Source organism: Bombina bombina, chromosome 6 (assembly GCF_027579735.1).
Source record: "Bombina bombina isolate aBomBom1 chromosome 6, aBomBom1.pri, whole genome shotgun sequence".
NCBI classification, from domain to species: domain Eukaryota; kingdom Metazoa; phylum Chordata; class Amphibia; order Anura; family Bombinatoridae; genus Bombina; species Bombina bombina.
The window spans coordinates 105,410,973-105,429,246 of record NC_069504.1 but is presented as its reverse complement, the minus strand read 5'-3'; the positions used below and the strand labels follow the sequence as shown (position 1 = coordinate 105,429,246).

General features: G+C 40.0%; 1 protein-coding gene across 1 annotated transcript in view; it reads left to right on the top strand.

Moving 5' to 3' along the window:
• Positions 1–18,274, top strand: part of SLC26A5 (solute carrier family 26 member 5) — a 328,189-nt gene that overhangs the window by 130,258 nt on the left and 179,657 nt on the right. Inside the window, exon 4 of the mRNA XM_053716543.1 lies at positions 4,848–4,958. Within this exon, the coding sequence (XP_053572518.1) occupies positions 4,848–4,958 (111 nt within the window). The remainder of the gene's footprint in view (positions 1–4,847; positions 4,959–18,274) is intronic.

Genomic DNA, 18,274 nt, shown 5'->3' with positions numbered 1-18,274 from the left:
TGCCTTATCTGTCTTACTACACAAACGACTGGCAGCTGTGCCAGATGTTCAAGCTTTTGTTCAGGCTCTGGTTAGGATCAAGCCTGGTTACAGACCTTTGACTCCTCCCTTCAAGAACGAGGCTTCTGTTGATCAGATATGTAAGGCAGCGACTTGGTCTTCACTGCACACTTTTGCCAAATTTTACAAATTTTATACTTTTGCTTCTTCGGAGGCTATTTTTGGGAGAAAGGTTTTGCAAGCCGTGGTGCCTTCCATTTAGGTAACCTGATTTGCTCCCTCCCTTCATCCGTGTCCTAAAGCTTTGGTATTGGTTCCCACAAGTAAGGATGACGCCGTGGACCGGACACACCAATGTTGGAGAAAACAGAATTTATGCTTACCTGATAAATTACTTTCTCCAACGGTATGTCCGGTCCACGGCCCGCCCTGGTTTTTTAATCAGGTTTGATTAATTATTTTCTCTAACTACAGTCACCACGGCACCCTATGGTTTCTCCTATTTTTTCCTCCTGTCCGTCGGTCGAATGACTGGGGTGGGCGGAGCCTAGGAGGGACTATATGGCCAGCTTTGCTGGGACTCTTTGCCATTTCCTGTTGGGGAAGAGATATTCCCACAAGTAAGGATGACGCCGTGGACCGGACACACCGTTGGAGAAAGTAATTTATCAGGTAAGCATAAATTCTGTTTTTATTTTTGTTAAACTTCAGTCACCTCTGCTCCTTGGCCTTTCCTTTCTCTTTCCAAAACTTTGGTCGAATGACTAGAGGGAGAGAGAAGTGAGGGGCTATATATGCAGCTCTGCTGTGGAGCTCTTTGCCACTTCCTGCTGACCAGGAGGCGATTTCCCACAAGTAAGGATGAAATCCGTGGACTCGTCATATCGTAAAAGAAATAAATTTATCAGGTAAGCATAAATTTCCTTTTTCACATTAGGTCAGAGGTAAAAATGTGTATCCTTTATTCGTACATGAATGGCGTGACATCTAGTTCAGAGTTCAGACCTAGAGGGTGTAGGGTTTTCATTCTGTATATCATTTCTGCTTCTCTTTTGAGCAGCTTAGTCTCAAAATTCCCTCCCCTCCATTCAGGTCTTACTTTCACTACTCCATAGTCTGTTATTATGGACCTCTCTGAAATGTTTATAAAGATGCGTATCCTTATTTCCCTTTTCAATAATACAGAGATGTTCCCTGATTCTCTCTCTCAAAGTTCTTGACGTTTCTCCTGAGTATTGTCTATTACAACTACACTGAATGAGATAGCTAACACCTTTATCAGTGCATCTAATGGTGTCCCTGATCTGAAATGTTTCCCCTGTCTGTGTAGAAGAGAATTGCTTTTTCTTGTTACTATAGTTACAAGATCTGCAGCAGTGGCAGGGAAACAATCCTTTAAACTCATTCCCTAATAGATCGCATTGTTTAGATTTTGATCCAATTACTTTCAACTCACTGGGTGCTAAGATACTTTTCAGATTTTTAGATTTCTTGTAGATAAACCTTGGTTTAATGGAGAACTTATCACCTATGATTGGGTCTTCTCGTATTATGTGCCAATGTTTCTTGACTATTTTGTCAATTTTATTATATTCTCCATTGTAGTTCGTTATAAAAGGACTACTATATCTTGATCTTTATTATCTACTGGATCTTTGTTTCTGTTTTTGTATTGTAGCCGACTTTCCCTCTCTATTTCTTTCACCTCCTCATCTTTTCATTATAACCTTTATCTGCAAATTTCTTGCTCAGGATTTTGGCTTGTTCTTCATAGTCTATTACGTTAGAACAGTTTTTCCTAACTCTCAAAAATTGTGCTTTCGGGATGTTATTCTTCCATTTAGCTAGATGACAGCTATCGGCATGTACAGTTGTTTGCATCTACTTTCTTAAAGAAAGTATTTGTTTCAAATTTATTTGGAGTTATTAATATGTCAAGATCTAGGAATGATATTCTCTCTTTACTTATTTCGTATGTGAATTTAAGGCCTTTATCATTTGAATTCATGGCCCAAAAGAAGTCATTGAGGTATTTTTCACCTCCCTTCCAAACTATCAGTAAATCTTCAATGTACCGATTATAGGTCACCAGGTCTTGCACCAAGCTACTGGAGCGTAGGAAGTCTGTTTCCCAGTCTCCCATGAACAAATTGGCGTAGCTCGGTGCAAACCTGGTGCCCATAGCGGTGCCTTTTATCTGTACGTACATTTTATTATTGAATGAAAAAATATTATTTTCTAAAATGAATCTAATACTTTCAAGTATGAACTCTTTCTGTTCCTTATCTATCTTATCATCTTGTGTTAAAAATTTTGATACAGCATTAATGCCTAATTCGTGTTCGATATACGTGTACAATGAGGTGACGTCACAAGTAGCTAGGATCAGTTCACCTTCTATTCTGATATTTTCTAGAATTTACAAGACTTGTGTAGAATCTCTTAAATAGGACGGCATTTGCTTGACATATTTTTGTAGGAACCTATCTTTGTACTGGGATAGGTTTGAGGTAACTGAATTAAAACCTGATATGATGGGACGACCAGGAGGGTTTTATAGGTTCTTATGAATCTTTGGTAGGAAGTAAAATATTAGGATTCTCTGGAATTCTGGGTTAATGTAGTTAAATTCCTTTATATTAAGGATACCTTTAGTCTTAGCTTTCTCCAAATTTCCATGTAATATAATCAAATCTGCTCTGGCAGGGTATCTCTTAAGTTACTTATATGTGGTAGTGTCATTTAGGAGTCTCTCTGCCTCTTTAAAGGACCAGTCAACACTATACAGAACAATTATAAAAATATTCCTTGTGCAATATTACATGTCTCTTACAGTACCTTATCATTTTTATGTCATGTTTTCCCCTCTAATTATTCTTTTACATTTTTGGCCGCTTTCCCTGTCCTCTTTGTCACGTGTTTGTAACTTGCGAATGAAAAATGCATATACGTATATGCATTTTTCATTCACTGCGCAGCCGCAACCGGAAGTGGTGCACATCGGCAGCGCGCTTCTTTGGTGGAGCAGTGCACATAAAAGGATGTGCACTGTCCACAGAAGCAGAACAGCGTGAACGTGAAGAGCGTGACAAGCGTAACACAGAGCTGCCTGACTTCCAGCCTGCTTTGTCAATGTAGCAGGTATGCACTCTGTTGCTTGTTTTGATTGGCCGTCAGTAGCATCGGTTCACAGATTTCAATCTCCCCACTGAACAGGATAACGCCGGAGCACACGTTTGTGCATAATCCTCTGTGGAGACAACGCTGGGGCACACGTTTGTGCATAATCATCCTTGGAGTGAGTGGAGACGGCTTGACGTCTAAGCTGTTTGGCTGTGTTGCCTGGGCTACGCTCTGATACACCGGATACTAGCGGAGTAGGTGATCAGACATAGGTAGCCAGGCATTGTTTATACACAGCCCTGTGACTTGTTCATTTATCTTGTATGACCGCAGTTTATCCAGAGTTTACTACATCGGATTGCTGACAAGTTGTGACTGAGGCTCTTGCACACAGAGATTACGCTCATCTCTTTGGGCTTACTAATACTAACAGACAGTAGACAGTAATACCACCCGTGCCTCTTACTAACCACTTATACGTGTTCATCCATATACTGTGAAATAGCTGACGCATAGGTCTGTGTCACTACTGTTTGTTAGTATTAGTAAGCCCAGAGAGATGAGCGTAATCTCTGTGTGTAAGAGCCTCAGTCACAACTTGTCAGCAATCCGATGTAGTAAACTCTGGATAAACTGCGGTTATACAAGATAAATGAACAAGTCACAGGGCTGTGTATAAACAATGCCTGGCTACCTATGTCTGATCACCTACTCCGCTGGTATCCGGTGTATCAGAGCATAGCCCAGGCAACACAGCCAAACAGCTTAGACGTCAAGCCGTCTCCACTCACTCCAAGGATGATTATGCACAAACGTGTGCCCCAGCGTTGTCTCCACAGAGGATTATGCACAAACGTGTGGGGCTCTATGTGTGTTTTGTAGCCTTTTGTTAAATCTCTTGATATATTAAAATATACTTTTATTTCTATTGTTATCTGCTTTATTGAGCTAATCCTTAGGGATATTTATTTTATTTTTATATATATCTGACTTTGCACATTTTTTAATATATAACATGCCCATGTTTACTGTAACACTGTCATGTTGGACTTCCTGTCACATGACTGCATTACACTAATACTATGAATGCCTCCTCTTCATTTATTGCTCATTTTCTGTTCCCTACTCTTCTGTTCCATATTCTATCAATAGCCTTCATAATCAAATTATATAACTCTGATATTAACACTCCAACCCTTAATAACTCTAATGTCTCAAATCTGGTCTCTAAATACATTTTTCTTTTTACTTTGCCTATATCCATCACATATTCTGTACTATTATTTTATAACCCCCATTTATAGCACATTTCCATAAGAACAATGTTCTATTAGAGTGAATACTCGTACATAATCGATAAGGGTCACATCATGTCATACCTGCCAACAGTAGAGCCCACCACACCTGTTATATTAGTGCCTTGTATATGTAATGGTTTTCTTACTTACCTGTATACACATTGTCAAATAAAAGCCTTTATATCCATATTCACTGGATACATTCACCTGTCCTGTTGAATTACACTGTGCATTTAAAATAAAAAAATGTTCTATATACATCACTAGCAACATCCAACAATTTAATTAATACAGGTACATCTATTTCTGCAAAGCTATGTAATAGTGTGTAAAGTCTTAAATACAAAGTGCATATAGTTTTCAGATACAAAACCTTTCAATATTTGTAATAATGCATTTATGTGTAATTGTTTTTTTGGTTTTAAGGTCTTGCCTATGCTTTGCTGGCGTCCGTTCCCCCTGTCTATGGACTGTATTCATCATTTTACCCAGTTTTCCTCTACACATTCTTTGGAACATCAAGACACATCTCAATAGGTAATAATGTTATTTTATCATAAATAGTGCAATCTGTGTTCTCCTACCAAAACTGTTTAATCTGTATTGTATATTTATCCTTTTAAAGGGACATGAAACAGAAATTTATTTCACGATTCAAATAGAGGATGCAATTTTAAATAACTTTCCAAAGTATTTCTAATTTTTTTTTTCTGTTCTCTTTATATCTTTTGTTAAAAAGTATACCTAGGTAGTCTCAGAAGCTTTTGATTGGTAGCTGCACATATACCTATTGTCATTGGCTTTCAATTACCTCCAAGTAGTACATTGCTGCTCCTTCAAGATATACCAAGAGAGGGAAGGAAATTAGATAATAGAAATAAATTGGAAAGTTGTTTAAAATCATATGATCTATCTGAATCTACATGAAAATATTTGTGTTTTGTGTCCCTTTAATAAAAAGGGATTAGATAAATAGTATAATTACACTCAGCTAAGGTTTTACCTTTTGCTATTACACCTCCTGCTGTGATTCTATGTCCACTTATAAACCTTTATTTATTTTGTCTCTTATTGAGAAAATGACTTCAAATATTCAGATATCTTCTCTGTTTCTGTGAGTTGCAAAATAGACATAAAATGGAAATGTTCTATTATATATAAAGGTACATAAATCAGTAACTGGCAACAACATAACTTTGCAGTGTATTAAAATCGGTATTTAAGTATGCCCTACTTCACGTGCCCTAGCACTGACCTGGGAACTTACTTTAATGTCTATTAATAATGTTGGCTGTGATGTGAATATCTAGGATACATTGATCAGGCTGGTTAGGAATTTTTAAATACATTTATTTAGAGGCTAAACCTAAAATTGCTTGGTTTTATTAAATTAAAGAGACAGTTGACTGTAAAATTGGTTTTGCAGAATATAAAATGCATGATAAATTGACCCTTTATGTTTATTTTGGTAAATGAAATAGTTGGGTTTGCTCTTTGATACCACAACCCATCAAAATAGGCTAAATTTTCAGACCGATCAGACATCCTTATCTTATCAATCAAATGCTTCCGTTTATTAACTTTGTCTCTATAAAATACAATTATAAATGAACATTTTAGGACTTTATCCCACTCCCCACTGGGAGTGTAATTTTCTTTCATGTAATTAGCAAGAGTCCATGAGCTAGTGACGTATGGGATATACATTCCTACCAGGAGGGGCAAAGTTTCCCAAACCTTAAAATGCCTATAAATACACCCCTCACCACACCCACAAATCAGTTTTTACAAACTTTGCCTCCTATGGAGGTGGTGAAGTAAGTTTGTGCTAGATTCTACGTTGATATGTGCTCCGCAGCAGGTTGGAGCCCGGTTTTCCTCTCAGCGTGCAGTGAATGTCAGAGGGATGTGAGGAGAGTATTGCCTATTTGAATGCAATGATCTCCTTCTACGGGGTCTAATTCATAGGTTCTCTGTTATCGGTCGTAGAGATTCATCTCTTACCTCCCTTTTCAGATCGACGATATACTCTTATATATATATACCATTACCTCTGCTGATTTTCGTTTCAGTACTGGTTTGGCTTTCTACAAACATGTAGATGAGTGTCCTGGGGTAAGTAAGTCTTATTTTCTGTGACACTCTAAGCTATGGTTGGGCACTTTTTTATAAAGTTCTATATATATGTATTCAAACATTTATTTGCCTTGACTCAGGATGTTCAACATTCCTTATTTTCAGACAGTCAGTTTCATATTTGGGATAATGCATTTGAATCAATCATTTTTTCTTACCTTAAAAAATCTTAATCAATTTTACTTTCTCCAACATAGGTGTGTCCGGTCCACGGCGTCATCCTTACTTGTGGGATATTCTCTTCCCCAACAGGAAATGGCAAAGAGCCCAGCAAAGCTGGTCACATGATCCCTCCTAGGCTCCGCCTACCCCAGTCATTCTCTTTGCCGTTGTACAGGCAACATCTCCACGGAGATGGCTTAGAGTTTTTTAGTGTTTAACTGTAGTTTTTCATTATTCAATCAAGAGTTTGTTATTTTCAAATAGTGCTGGTACGTACTATTTACTCAGAAACAGAAAAGAGATGAAGAATTCTGTTTGTATGAGGAAAATGATTTTAGCAACCGTAACTAAAATCCATGGCTGTTCCACACAGGACTGTTGAGAGCAATTAACTTCAGTTGGGGGAACAGAGTGCAGTCTCTTACTGCTTGAGGTATGACACATTCTAACAAGACGATGTAATGCTGGAAGCTGTCATTTTCCCTATGGGATCCGGTAAGCCATGTTTATTACGATTGTAAATAAGGGCTTCACAAGGGCTTATTTAAACTGTAGACTTTTTCTGGGCTAAATCGATTGATTATTAACACATATTTAGCCTTGAGGAATCATTTTATCTGGGTATTTTGATATAATAATATCGGCAGGCACTGTTTTAGACACCTTATTCTTTAGGGGCTTTCCCAAAGCATAGGCAGAGTCTCATTTTCGCGCCGGTGTTGCGCACTTGTTTTTGAGAGGCATGGCATGCAGTCGCATGTGAGAGGAGCTCTGATACTTATAAAAGACTTCTGAAGGCGTCATTTGGTATCGTATTCCCCTTTGGGTTTGGTTGGGTCTCAGCAAAGCAGATACCAGGGACTGTAAAGGGGTTAAAGCTTAAAACGGCTCCGGTTCCGTTATTTTAAGGGTTAAAGCTTCCAAAATTGGTGTGCAATATTTTCAAAGCTTTAAGACGCTGTGGTGAAAATTTGGTGAATTTTGAACAATTCCTTCATGTTTTTTCGCAATTGCAGTAATAAAGTGTGTTCAGTTTAAAATTTAAAGTGACAGTAACGGTTTTATTTTAAAACGTTTTTTGTACTTTCTGATCAAGTTTATGCCTGTTTAACATGTCTGAGCTACCAGATAGACTGTGTTCTGAATGTGGGGAAGCCAGAATTCCTATTCATTTAAATAAATGTGATTTATGTGATAATGACAATGTTGCCCAAGATGATTCCTCAAGTGAGGGGAGTAAGCATGGTACTGCATCATTCCCTCCTTCGTCTACACGAGTCTTGCCCACTCAGGAGGCCCCTAGTACATCTAGCGCGCCAATACTCCTTACTATGCAACAATTAACGGCTGTAATGGATAATTCTGTCAAAAACATTTTAGCCAAAATGAACCCTTGTCAGCGTAAGCGTGGCTGCTCTGTTTTAGTTACTGAAGAGCATGACGACGCTGATATTAATATCTCTGAAGGGCCCCTAACCCAATCTGAGGGGGCCAGGGAGGTTTTGTCTGAGGGAGAAATTACTGATTTAGGGAACATTTCTCAGCAGGCTGAATCTGATGTGATTACATTTAAATTTAAATTGGAACATCTCCGCATTTTGCTTAAGGAGGTATTATCCACTCTGGATGATTGTGAAAATTTAGTCATCCCAGAGAAACTATGTAAAATGGACAAGTTCTTAGAGGTGCCGGGGCTCCCAGAAGCTTTTCCTATACCCAAGCGGGTGGCGGACATTGTTAATAAAGAATGGGAAAGGCCCGGTATTCCTTTCGTCCCTCCCCCCATATTTAAAAAATTGTTTCCTATGGTCGACCCTAGAAAGGACTTATGGCAGTCAGTCCCCAAGGTCGAGGGAGCGGTTTCTACTTTAAACAAACGCACCACTATTCCCATAGAGGATAGTTGTGCTTTCAAAGATCCTATGGATAAAAAATTAGAAGGTTTGCTTAAAAAGATGTTTGTTCAGCAGGGTTACCTTCTACAACCCATTTCATGCATTGTCCCTGTCACTACTGCCGCATATTTCTGGTTTGATGAACTGCTTAAGGTGCTCGATAGTGACTCTCCTCCTTATGAGGAGATTATGGACAGAATCAATGCTCTCAAATTGGCTAATTCTTTCACTCTAGACGCCTCTTTGCAATTGGCTAAGTTAGCGGCTAAGAACTCTGGGTTTGCTATTGTGGCGCGCAGAGCGCTTTGGTTGAAATCTTGGTCGGCTGATGCGTCTTCCAAGAACAAGCTACTAAACATTCCTTTCAAGGGGAAAACGTTGTTTGGTCCTGACTTGAAAGAGATTATCTCTGATATCACTGGGGGTAAGGGCCACGCCCTTCCTCAGGATCGGCCTTTCAAGGCAAAAAATAGACCTAATTTTCGTCCCTTTCGTAAAAACGGACCAGCCCAAGGTGCTACGTCCTCTAAGCAAGAGGGTAATACTTCTCAGGCCAAGCCAGCTTGGAGACCAATGCAAGGCTGGAACAAGGGAAAGCAGGCCAAGAAACCTGCCACTGCTACCAAGACAGCATGAAATATTGGCCCCCGATCCGGGACCGGATCTGGTGGGGGGCAGACTCTCTCTCTTCGCTCAGGCTTGGGCAAGAGATGTTCTGGATCCTTGGGCGCTAGAAATAGTCTCCCAGGGTTATCTTCTGGAATTCAAGGGACTTCCCCCAAGGGGGAGGTTCCACAGGTCGCAGTTGTCTTCAGACCACATAAAAAGACAGGCGTTCTTACATTGTGTAGAAGACCTGTTAAAAATGGGAGTGATTCATCCTGTTCCATTAAGAGAACAAGGGATGGGGTTCTACTCCAATCTGTTCATAGTTCCCAAAAAAGAGGGAACGTTCAGACCAATCCTAGATCTCAAGATCTTAAACAAATTTCTCAAGGTCCCATCGTTCAAGATGGAAACCATTCGAACTATCCTTCCTTCCATCCAGGAAGGTCAATTCATGACCACGGTGGATTTAAAGGATGCGTATCTACATATTCCTATCCACAAGGAACATCATCGGTTCCTAAGGTTTGCATTCCTGGACAAACATTACCAGTTCGTGGCGCTTCCTTTCGGATTAGCCACTGCTCCAAGGATTTTCACAAAGGTACTAGGGTCCCTTCTAGCGGTGCTAAGACCAAGGGGCATTGCAGTAGTACCTTACCTGGACGACATTCTGATTCAAGCGTCGTCCCTTCCTCAAGCAAAGGCTCACACGGACATTGTCCTGGCCTTTCTCAGATCTCACGGCTGGAAAGTGAACGTGGAAAAGAGTTCTCTATCCCCGTCAACAAGGGTTCCCTTCTTGGGAACAATTATAGACTCCTTAGAAATGAGGATCTTTCTAACAGAGGCCAGAAAAACAAAGCTTCTGGACTCTTGTCGGATACTTCATTCCGTTCCTCTTCCTTCCATAGCTCAGTGCATGGAAGTGATCGGGTTGATGGTGGCGGCGATGGACATAGTTCCTTTTGCGCGCATTCATCTAAGACCATTACAACTGTGCATGCTCAGTCAGTGGAATGGGGACTATACAGACTTGTCTCCGAAGATACAAGTAAATCAGAGGACCAGAGACTCACTCCGTTGGTGGCTGTCCCTGGACAATCTGTCTCAAGGGATGATGTTCCACAGACCAGAGTGGGTCATTGTCACGACCGACGCCAGTCTGATAGGCTGGGGCGCGGTCTGGGGATCCCTGAAAGCTCAGGGTCTTTGGTCTCGGGAAGAATCTCTTCTACCGATAAATATTCTGGAACTGAGAGCGATATTCAATGCGCTCCAGGCCTGGCCCCAGCTTGCGAGGACCAGGTTCATTCGGTTTCAATCAGACAACATGACGACTGTTGCGTACATCAACCATCAGGGGGGAACAAGGAGTTCCCTAGCGATGGAAGAAGTAACCAAAATTATTCTTTGGGCGGAGTCTCACTCCTGCCACCTGTCTGCTATCCACATCCCAGGAGTGGAAAATTGGGAAGCGGATTTTCTGAGTCGTCAGACATTGCATCCGGGGGAGTGGGAACTCCATCCGGAAATCTTTGCCCAAGTCACTCACCTGTGGGGCATTCCAGACATGGATCTGATGGCCTCTCGTCAGAACTTCAAAGTTCCTTGCTACGGGGCCAGATCCAGGGATCCCAAGGCGGCTCTAGTGGATGCACTAGTAGCACCTTGGACCTTCAAACTAGCTTATGTGTTCCCGCCATTTCCTCTCATCCCCAGGCTGATAGCCAGGATCAAGCAGGAGAGGGCGTCGGTGATTTTGATAGCTCCTGCGTGGCCACGCAGGACTTGGTATGCAGATCTGGTGAATATGTCATCGGCTCCACCTTGGAAGCTACCTTTGAGACGAGACCTTCTTGTTCAGGGTCCGTTCGAACATCCGAATCTGGTTTCACTCCAGCTGACTGCGTGGAGATTGAACGCTTGATTTTATCGAAGCGAGGGTTCTCAGATTCTGTGATCGATACTCTTGTTCAGGCCAGAAAGCCTGTGACTAGAAAGATTTACCACAAAATTTGGAAAAAATATATCTGTTGGTGTGAATCTAAAGGATTCCCTTGGGACAAGGTTAAGATTCCTAGGATTCTATCCTTCCTTCAAGAAGGATTGGAAAAAGGATTATCGGCAAGTTCCCTGAAGGGACAGATTTCTGCCTTGTCGGTATTACTTCACAAAAAGCTGGCAGCTGTGCCAGATGTTCAAGCCTTTGTTCAGGCTCTGGTTAGAATCAAGCCTGTTTACAAACCTTTGACTCCTCCTTGGAGTCTCAATTTAGTTCTTTCAGTTCTTCAGGGGGTTCCGTTTGAACCCTTACATTCCGTTGATATTAAGTTATTATCTTGGAAAGTTTTGTTTTTAGTTGCGATTTCTTCTGCTAGAAGAGTCTCAGAATTATCTGCTCTGCAGTGTTCTCCTCCTTATCTGGTGTTCCATGCAGATAAGGTGGTTTTACGTACTAAACCTGGTTTTCTTCCAAAAGTTGTTTCTAACAAAAACATTAACCAGGAGATTATCGTACCTTCTCTGTGTCCAAAACCAGTTTCAAAGAAGGAACGTTTGTTGCACAATTTGGATGTTGTTCGCGCTCTAAAATTCTATTTAGATGCTACAAAGGATTTTAGACAAACATCTTCCTTGTTTGTTGTTTATTCAGGTAAAAGGAGAGGTCAAAAAGCAACTTCTACCTCTCTCTCTTTTTGGATTAAAAGCATCATCAGATTGGCTTACGAGACTGCCGGACGGCAGCCTCCCGAAAGAATCACAGCTCATTCCACTAGGGCTGTGGCTTCCACATGGGCCTTCAAGAACGAGGCTTCTGTTGATCAGATATGTAGGGCAGCGACTTGGTCTTCACTGCACACTTTTACCAAATTTTACAAGTTTGATACTTTTGCTTCTTCTGAGGCTATTTTTGGGAGAAAGGTTTTGCAAGCCGTGGTGCCTTCCATTTAGGTGACCTGATTTGCTCCCTCCCTTCATCCGTGTCCTAAAGCTTTGGTATTGGTTCCCACAAGTAAGGATGACGCCGTGGACCGGACACACCTATGTTGGAGAAAACAGAATTTATGTTTACCTGATAAATTTCTTTCTCCAACGGTGTGTCCGGTCCACGGCCCGCCCTGGTTTTTTTAATCAGGTCTGATATTTTATTTTCTTTAACTACAGTCACCACGGTACCATATGGTTTCTCCTATGCAAATATTCCTCCTTAACGTCGGTCGAATGACTGGGGTAGGCGGAGCCTAGGAGGGATCATGTGACCAGCTTTGCTGGGCTCTTTGCCATTTCCTGTTGGGGAAGAGAATATCCCACAAGTAAGGATGACGCCGTGGACCGGACACACCGTTGGAGAAAGAAATTTATCAGGTAAACATAAATTCTGTTTTTTCCCTGTGGGCTGTTAGGCTCGCGGGGGCTGAAAAAGCTTCATTTTATTGCGTCATTCTTGGCGCTGACTTTTTTGGCGCAAATTTTTTTTTCTGTTTCCGGCATCATACGTGTCGCCGGAAGTTGTGTCATTTTTGACGTTCTTTTGCGTCAAAAGTGTCGGCGTTCCGGATGTGGCGTCATTTTTGGCGCCAAAAGCATTTAGGCGCCAAATAATGTGGGCGTCTTATTTGGCGCTAAAAAAATATGGGCGTCACTTTTTGTCTCCACATTATTTAAGTCTCATTATTTATTGCTTCTGGTTGCTAGAAGCTTGTTCACTGGCATTTTTTCCCATTCCTGAAACTGTCATTTAAGGAATTTGATCAATTTTGCTTTATATGTTGTTTTTTCTATTACATATCGCAAGATGTTCCACGTTGCAACTGAGTCAGAAGATACTTCAGGAAAATCGCTGCCCGGTGCTGGAGCTACCAAAGCTAAGTGTATCACTTTTGGTATCTGTTCCTTCAGCTGTTGTTTGTATTAAATGTTATGACAAACTTGTTAATGCAGATAAAATTTCCTTTAGTACTGTTACATTACCTGTTGCTGTTCCGTCAACATCTAATACTCAGAGTGTTCCTGATAACATAAGAGATTTTGTTTCTAAATCCATTAAGAAGGCTATGTCTGTTATTTCTCCTTCTAGTATACATAAAAGTCTTTTAAAACTTCTCTTTTTTCAGATGAATTTTTAAATGAACATCATCATTCTGATACTGATAATGGTTCTTCTGGTTCAGAGGTTTCTGTCTCAGAGGTTGATGCTGATAAATCTTTGTATTTGTTCAAGATGGAATTTATTCGTTCTTTATTTAAAGAAGTATTAATTGCATTAGAAATAGAGGATTCTGGTCCTCCTTGATACTAAAACTAAACGTTTAAATAAGGTTTTTAAATCTCCTGTAGTTATTCCAGAAGTGTTTCCTGTCCCTGATGCTATTTCTGAAGTAATTTCCAGGGAATGGAATAATTTGGGTAATTCATTTACTCCTTTTAAAACGTTTTAAGCAATTATATCCTGTGCCATCTGACAGATTAGAGTTTGGGACAAAATCCCTAAGGTTAATGGGGCTGTCTCTACTCCTGCTATATTTTTAGCGGATGTTGCTGCAGCTTCAACTTTTTGGTTAGAAGCTTTAGCGCAACAAGTAACAGATCATAATTCTCATAGCATTATTATTCTATAACATGCTAATTATTTTATTTGTGATGCCATCTTTGATATCATTAGAATTGATGTCAGGTATATGTCTCTAACTATTTAACTAGAAGAGCTTTATGGCTTAAAACTTGGAATGCTGATATGTCTTCTAAGTCAACTTTGCTTTCCCTTTCTTTCCAGGGTAATAAATTATTTGGTTCTCAGTTGGATTCTTTTATCTCAACTGTTACTGGAAGGAAGGGAACTTTTTTACCACAGGATAAAAAATCTGAGGTAAATTTAGGTCTAATAATTGTTTTCGTTCCTTTTCATCACAACAAGGAACAAAAGCCTGATCCTTCATCCTCAGGAGCGGTATCAGTTTGGAAACTTTCTTCACTTTGGAATATATCCAAGCCTTATAGAAACCCAAAGCCAGCTCCTAAGTCCATGAAGGTGCGGCCCTCATTCCAGCTCAGCTGGTATGGGGCAGTTTACGTTCTTTTCAAAGAAATTTGGATCAATTCCGTTCACAATCTCTGGTTTCAGAACATTGTTTCAGAAGGGTACAGAATTGGCTTCAAAAGAGATTTTTTTCTTTCCCGTGTCCCAGTAAACCCAGCAAAGGCTCAAGCATTTCTGAAATGTGTTTCAGATCTAGAGTTGGCTGGAGTAATTATGCCAGTTCCAGTTCTGGAACAGGGGCTGGGGTTTTATTCTATCTCTTCATCGTACCAAAGAAGGTCAATTCCTTCAGACCAGTTCCGGATCTATCAATATTGAATCGTTATGTAAGGATACCAACATTCAAGATGGTAGCTGTAAGGAGTATCCTGCCTTTTGTTCAGCAAGGGCATTATATGTCTACAATAGATTTACAGGATGCATATCTGCATATTCCGATTCATCCAGATCACTTTTAGTTTCTGAGATTTTCTTTTTTAGACAAGCATTACCAGTTTTGTGGCTCTACCGTTTGGCTTAGCATCAGCTCCAAGAATTTTTACAAAGGTTCTCGGTGCCCTTCTGTCTGTATTCAGAGAACAGGGTATTGGTATTTCCTTATTTGGATGATATCTTGGTACTTGCTCAGTCTTCACATTTAACAGAATCTCATACGAATCGACTTGTGTTGTTTCTTCAAGTTCATGGTTGGAGGATCAATTTACCAAAAAGTTCATTGATTCCTCAGACAAGGGTAACCTTTTTAGGTTTCCAGGTAGATTCAGTGTCTATGACTCTGTCTTTGTCAGACAAGAGAAGTCTAACATTGATATCAGCTTGTCAAAACCTTCAGTCACAATCATTCCCTTTGGTAGCCTTATGCATGGAAATTTTAGGTCTTATGACTGCTGCATCGGACGCGATCTCCTTTGCTCATTTTCACATGCGACCTCTTCAGCTCTGTATGCTGAACCAATGGTGCAGGGATTACACAAAGATATCTCAATTAATATCTTTAAAACCGATTGTACGACACTCTCTGACGTGGTGGACAGATCACCATCGTTTAGTTCAGGGGGCTTCTTTTGTTCTTCCGACCTGGACTGTAATTTCAACAGATGCAAGTCTTACAGGTTGGGGAGCTGTGTGGGGGTCTCTGACGGCACAAGGGGTTTGGGAATCTCAGGAGGTGAGATTACCGATCAATATTTTGGAACTCCCTGCAATTTTCAGAGCTCTTCAGTCTTGGCCTCTTCTGAAGAGAGAATCATTCATTTGTTTTCAGACAGACAATGTCACAACTGTGGCATACATCCATCATCAAGGAGGGACTCACAGTCCTCTGGCTATGAAAGAAGTATCTCGAATTCTGTTTTGGGCGGAATCCAGCTCCTGTCTAATCTCTGCGGTTCTTTTCCCAGGTATAGACAATTAGGAAGCGGATTATCTCAGTCGTCAAACGTTGTATCCGGGCAAATGGTCTCTTCACCCAGAGGTATTTCTTCAGATTGTTCAAATGTGGGAACTTCCAGAAATAGATCTGATGGTTTCTCATCTAAACAAGAAACTTCCCAGGTATCTGTTCAGACCCCGGGATCCTCAGGCGGAGGCAGTGAATGCATTATCACTTCCTTGGAAGTATCATCCTGCCTATATCTCTCCGCCTCTAGTTCTTCTTCCAAGAGTAATCTCCAAGATTCTGAAGGAATGCTCGTTTGTTCTGCTGGTAGCTCCAGCATGGACGGATTCTTTTTCGGATGGCCTCTTGCCAACCGTGGGCTCTTCCGTTAAGACCAGACCTTTTGTCGCAAGGTCCTTTTTTCCATCAGGATCTCAATCTTTAAATTTAAGGGTATGGAGATTGAACGCTTGATTCTTGGTCAAAGAGGTTTCTCTGACTCTGTGATTAATACTATGTTACAGGCTCGTAAATCTGTATCTAGAGAGATATATTATAGAGTCTGGAAGACTTATATTTCTTAGTATCTTCTCATCATTTTTCCTGGCATTCTTTTAGAATTCCGAGAATTTTTTTACAGTTTCTTCAGGATGGTTTCGATAAAGGTTTGTCCGCAAGTTCCTTGACAGGACGAATCTCTGTCCTTTCTGTTCTTTTTCACAGAAAGATTGCTAATCTTCCTGATATTCATTGTTTTGTACAAGACTTGGTTCGTATAAAACCTGTCATTCAGTCAATTTCTCCTCCTTGGAGTTTGAATTTGGTTCTGGGGGCTCTTCTAGCTCCTCCTTTTGAACCCATGCATTCATTTGGACATTAAACTTCTTTCTTGGAAAGTTTTGTTTCTTTTGGCCATCTCTTCTGCCAGAAGAGTCTCTGAATTATCTGCTCTTTCTTGTGAGTCTCCTTTTCTGATTTTTCATCAGGATAAGGCGGTGTTGCGAACTTCTTTTGAAATTTTTCCTAAGGTTGTGTATTCTACCAACATTAGTAGAGAAATTGTGGTTCATTCATTATGTCCTAATCCTAAGAATTCTAAGGAGATATCATTGCATTCTTTGGATGTTGTTAGAGCTTTGTAATATTATGTTGAAGCTACTAAGTCTTTCCGAAAGACTTCTAGTCTATTTGTCATCTTTTCCGGTTCTAGAAAAGGTCAGAAAGCTTCTGCCATTTCTTTGGCATCTTGGTTGAAATCCTTAATTCACCATGCTTATGTCGAGTCGGGTAAAACTCCGCCTCAAAGGATTACAGCTCATTCTACTAGGTCAGTTTCTACTTCCTGGGCGTTTAGGAATGAGGCTTCGGTTGATCAGATTTGCAAAGCAGCAACTTGGTCCTCTTTGCATACTTTTACTAAATTTTACCATTTTGATGTGTTTTCTTTTTCTGAAGCAGTTTTTGGTAGAAAAGTACTTCAGGCAGCGGTTTCAGTTTGAATCTTCTGCTTATGTTTTCATTAAACTTTATTTTGGGTGTGGATTATTTTCAGCAGGAATTGGCTGTCTTTATTTTATCCCTCCCTCTCTAGTGACTCTTGCGTGGAAAGATCCACATCTTGGGTAGTCATTATCCCATACGTCACTAGCTCATGGACTCTTGCTAATTACATGAAAGAAAACATAATTTATGTAAGAACTTACCTGATAAATTCATTTCTTTCATATTAGCAAGAGTCCATGAGGCCCACCCTTTTTGTGGTGGTTATGATTTTTTTGTATAAAGCACAATTATTCCAATTCCTTATTTTATATGCTTTCGCATTTTTTTCTTATCACCCCACTTCTTGGCTATTCGTTAAACTGATTTGTGGGTGTGGTGAGGGGTGTATTTATAGGCATTTTAAGGTTTGGGAAACTTTGCCCCTCCTGGTAGGAATGTATATCCCATACGTCACTAGCTCATGGACTCTTGCTAATATGAAAGAAATGAATTTATCAGGTAAGTTCTTACATAAATTATGTTTTTTCTGATGGCTGTGTTAACGTAGTTTGTCAAAGGCCTATACTTAAGTATAGAAACTTTCAGTGTGGGTAGGGATACCACAGACAATTGTCAATATAAATGTAAAGGATCTATTTGTAAACAAGTTAATACACTCCAGCAGGTAAAAATAGATAATTGGGAACAGATTAAAGGGGAGAAAGATTTAGGGTCAACTGTCCCTTTAAAGAGACTTTAAACACAAAATCACCTCCCCTACCAATAAACTACTGATTAATCAATGTACATTCATGATTTATTTTGCTTGCTTGATGAAAACTGAGACCCCAGAGAGGTTTGAGTACATTTACTATATTAAAATGACAGTAAACTTGGAATAATAAGTTTTGTTTTCACAGATTTTTTTTTCTTCTTTTATTGCCTATTTTATAGCTGTCTCTGATTGTCCTCAGTGGAAGAGATAGATATGGGAAAACTTAAGTTTCAACATGACAGTGCCCCTTTCTTTATAGAAACCATTATATTATATTTATACTTATATTTTCAATATTAAACACAATTTAATATAATTTTAAAAATTACATATACATATTTTTCTTAAGATAATCTTTGATTTGAATTAATCGTTATT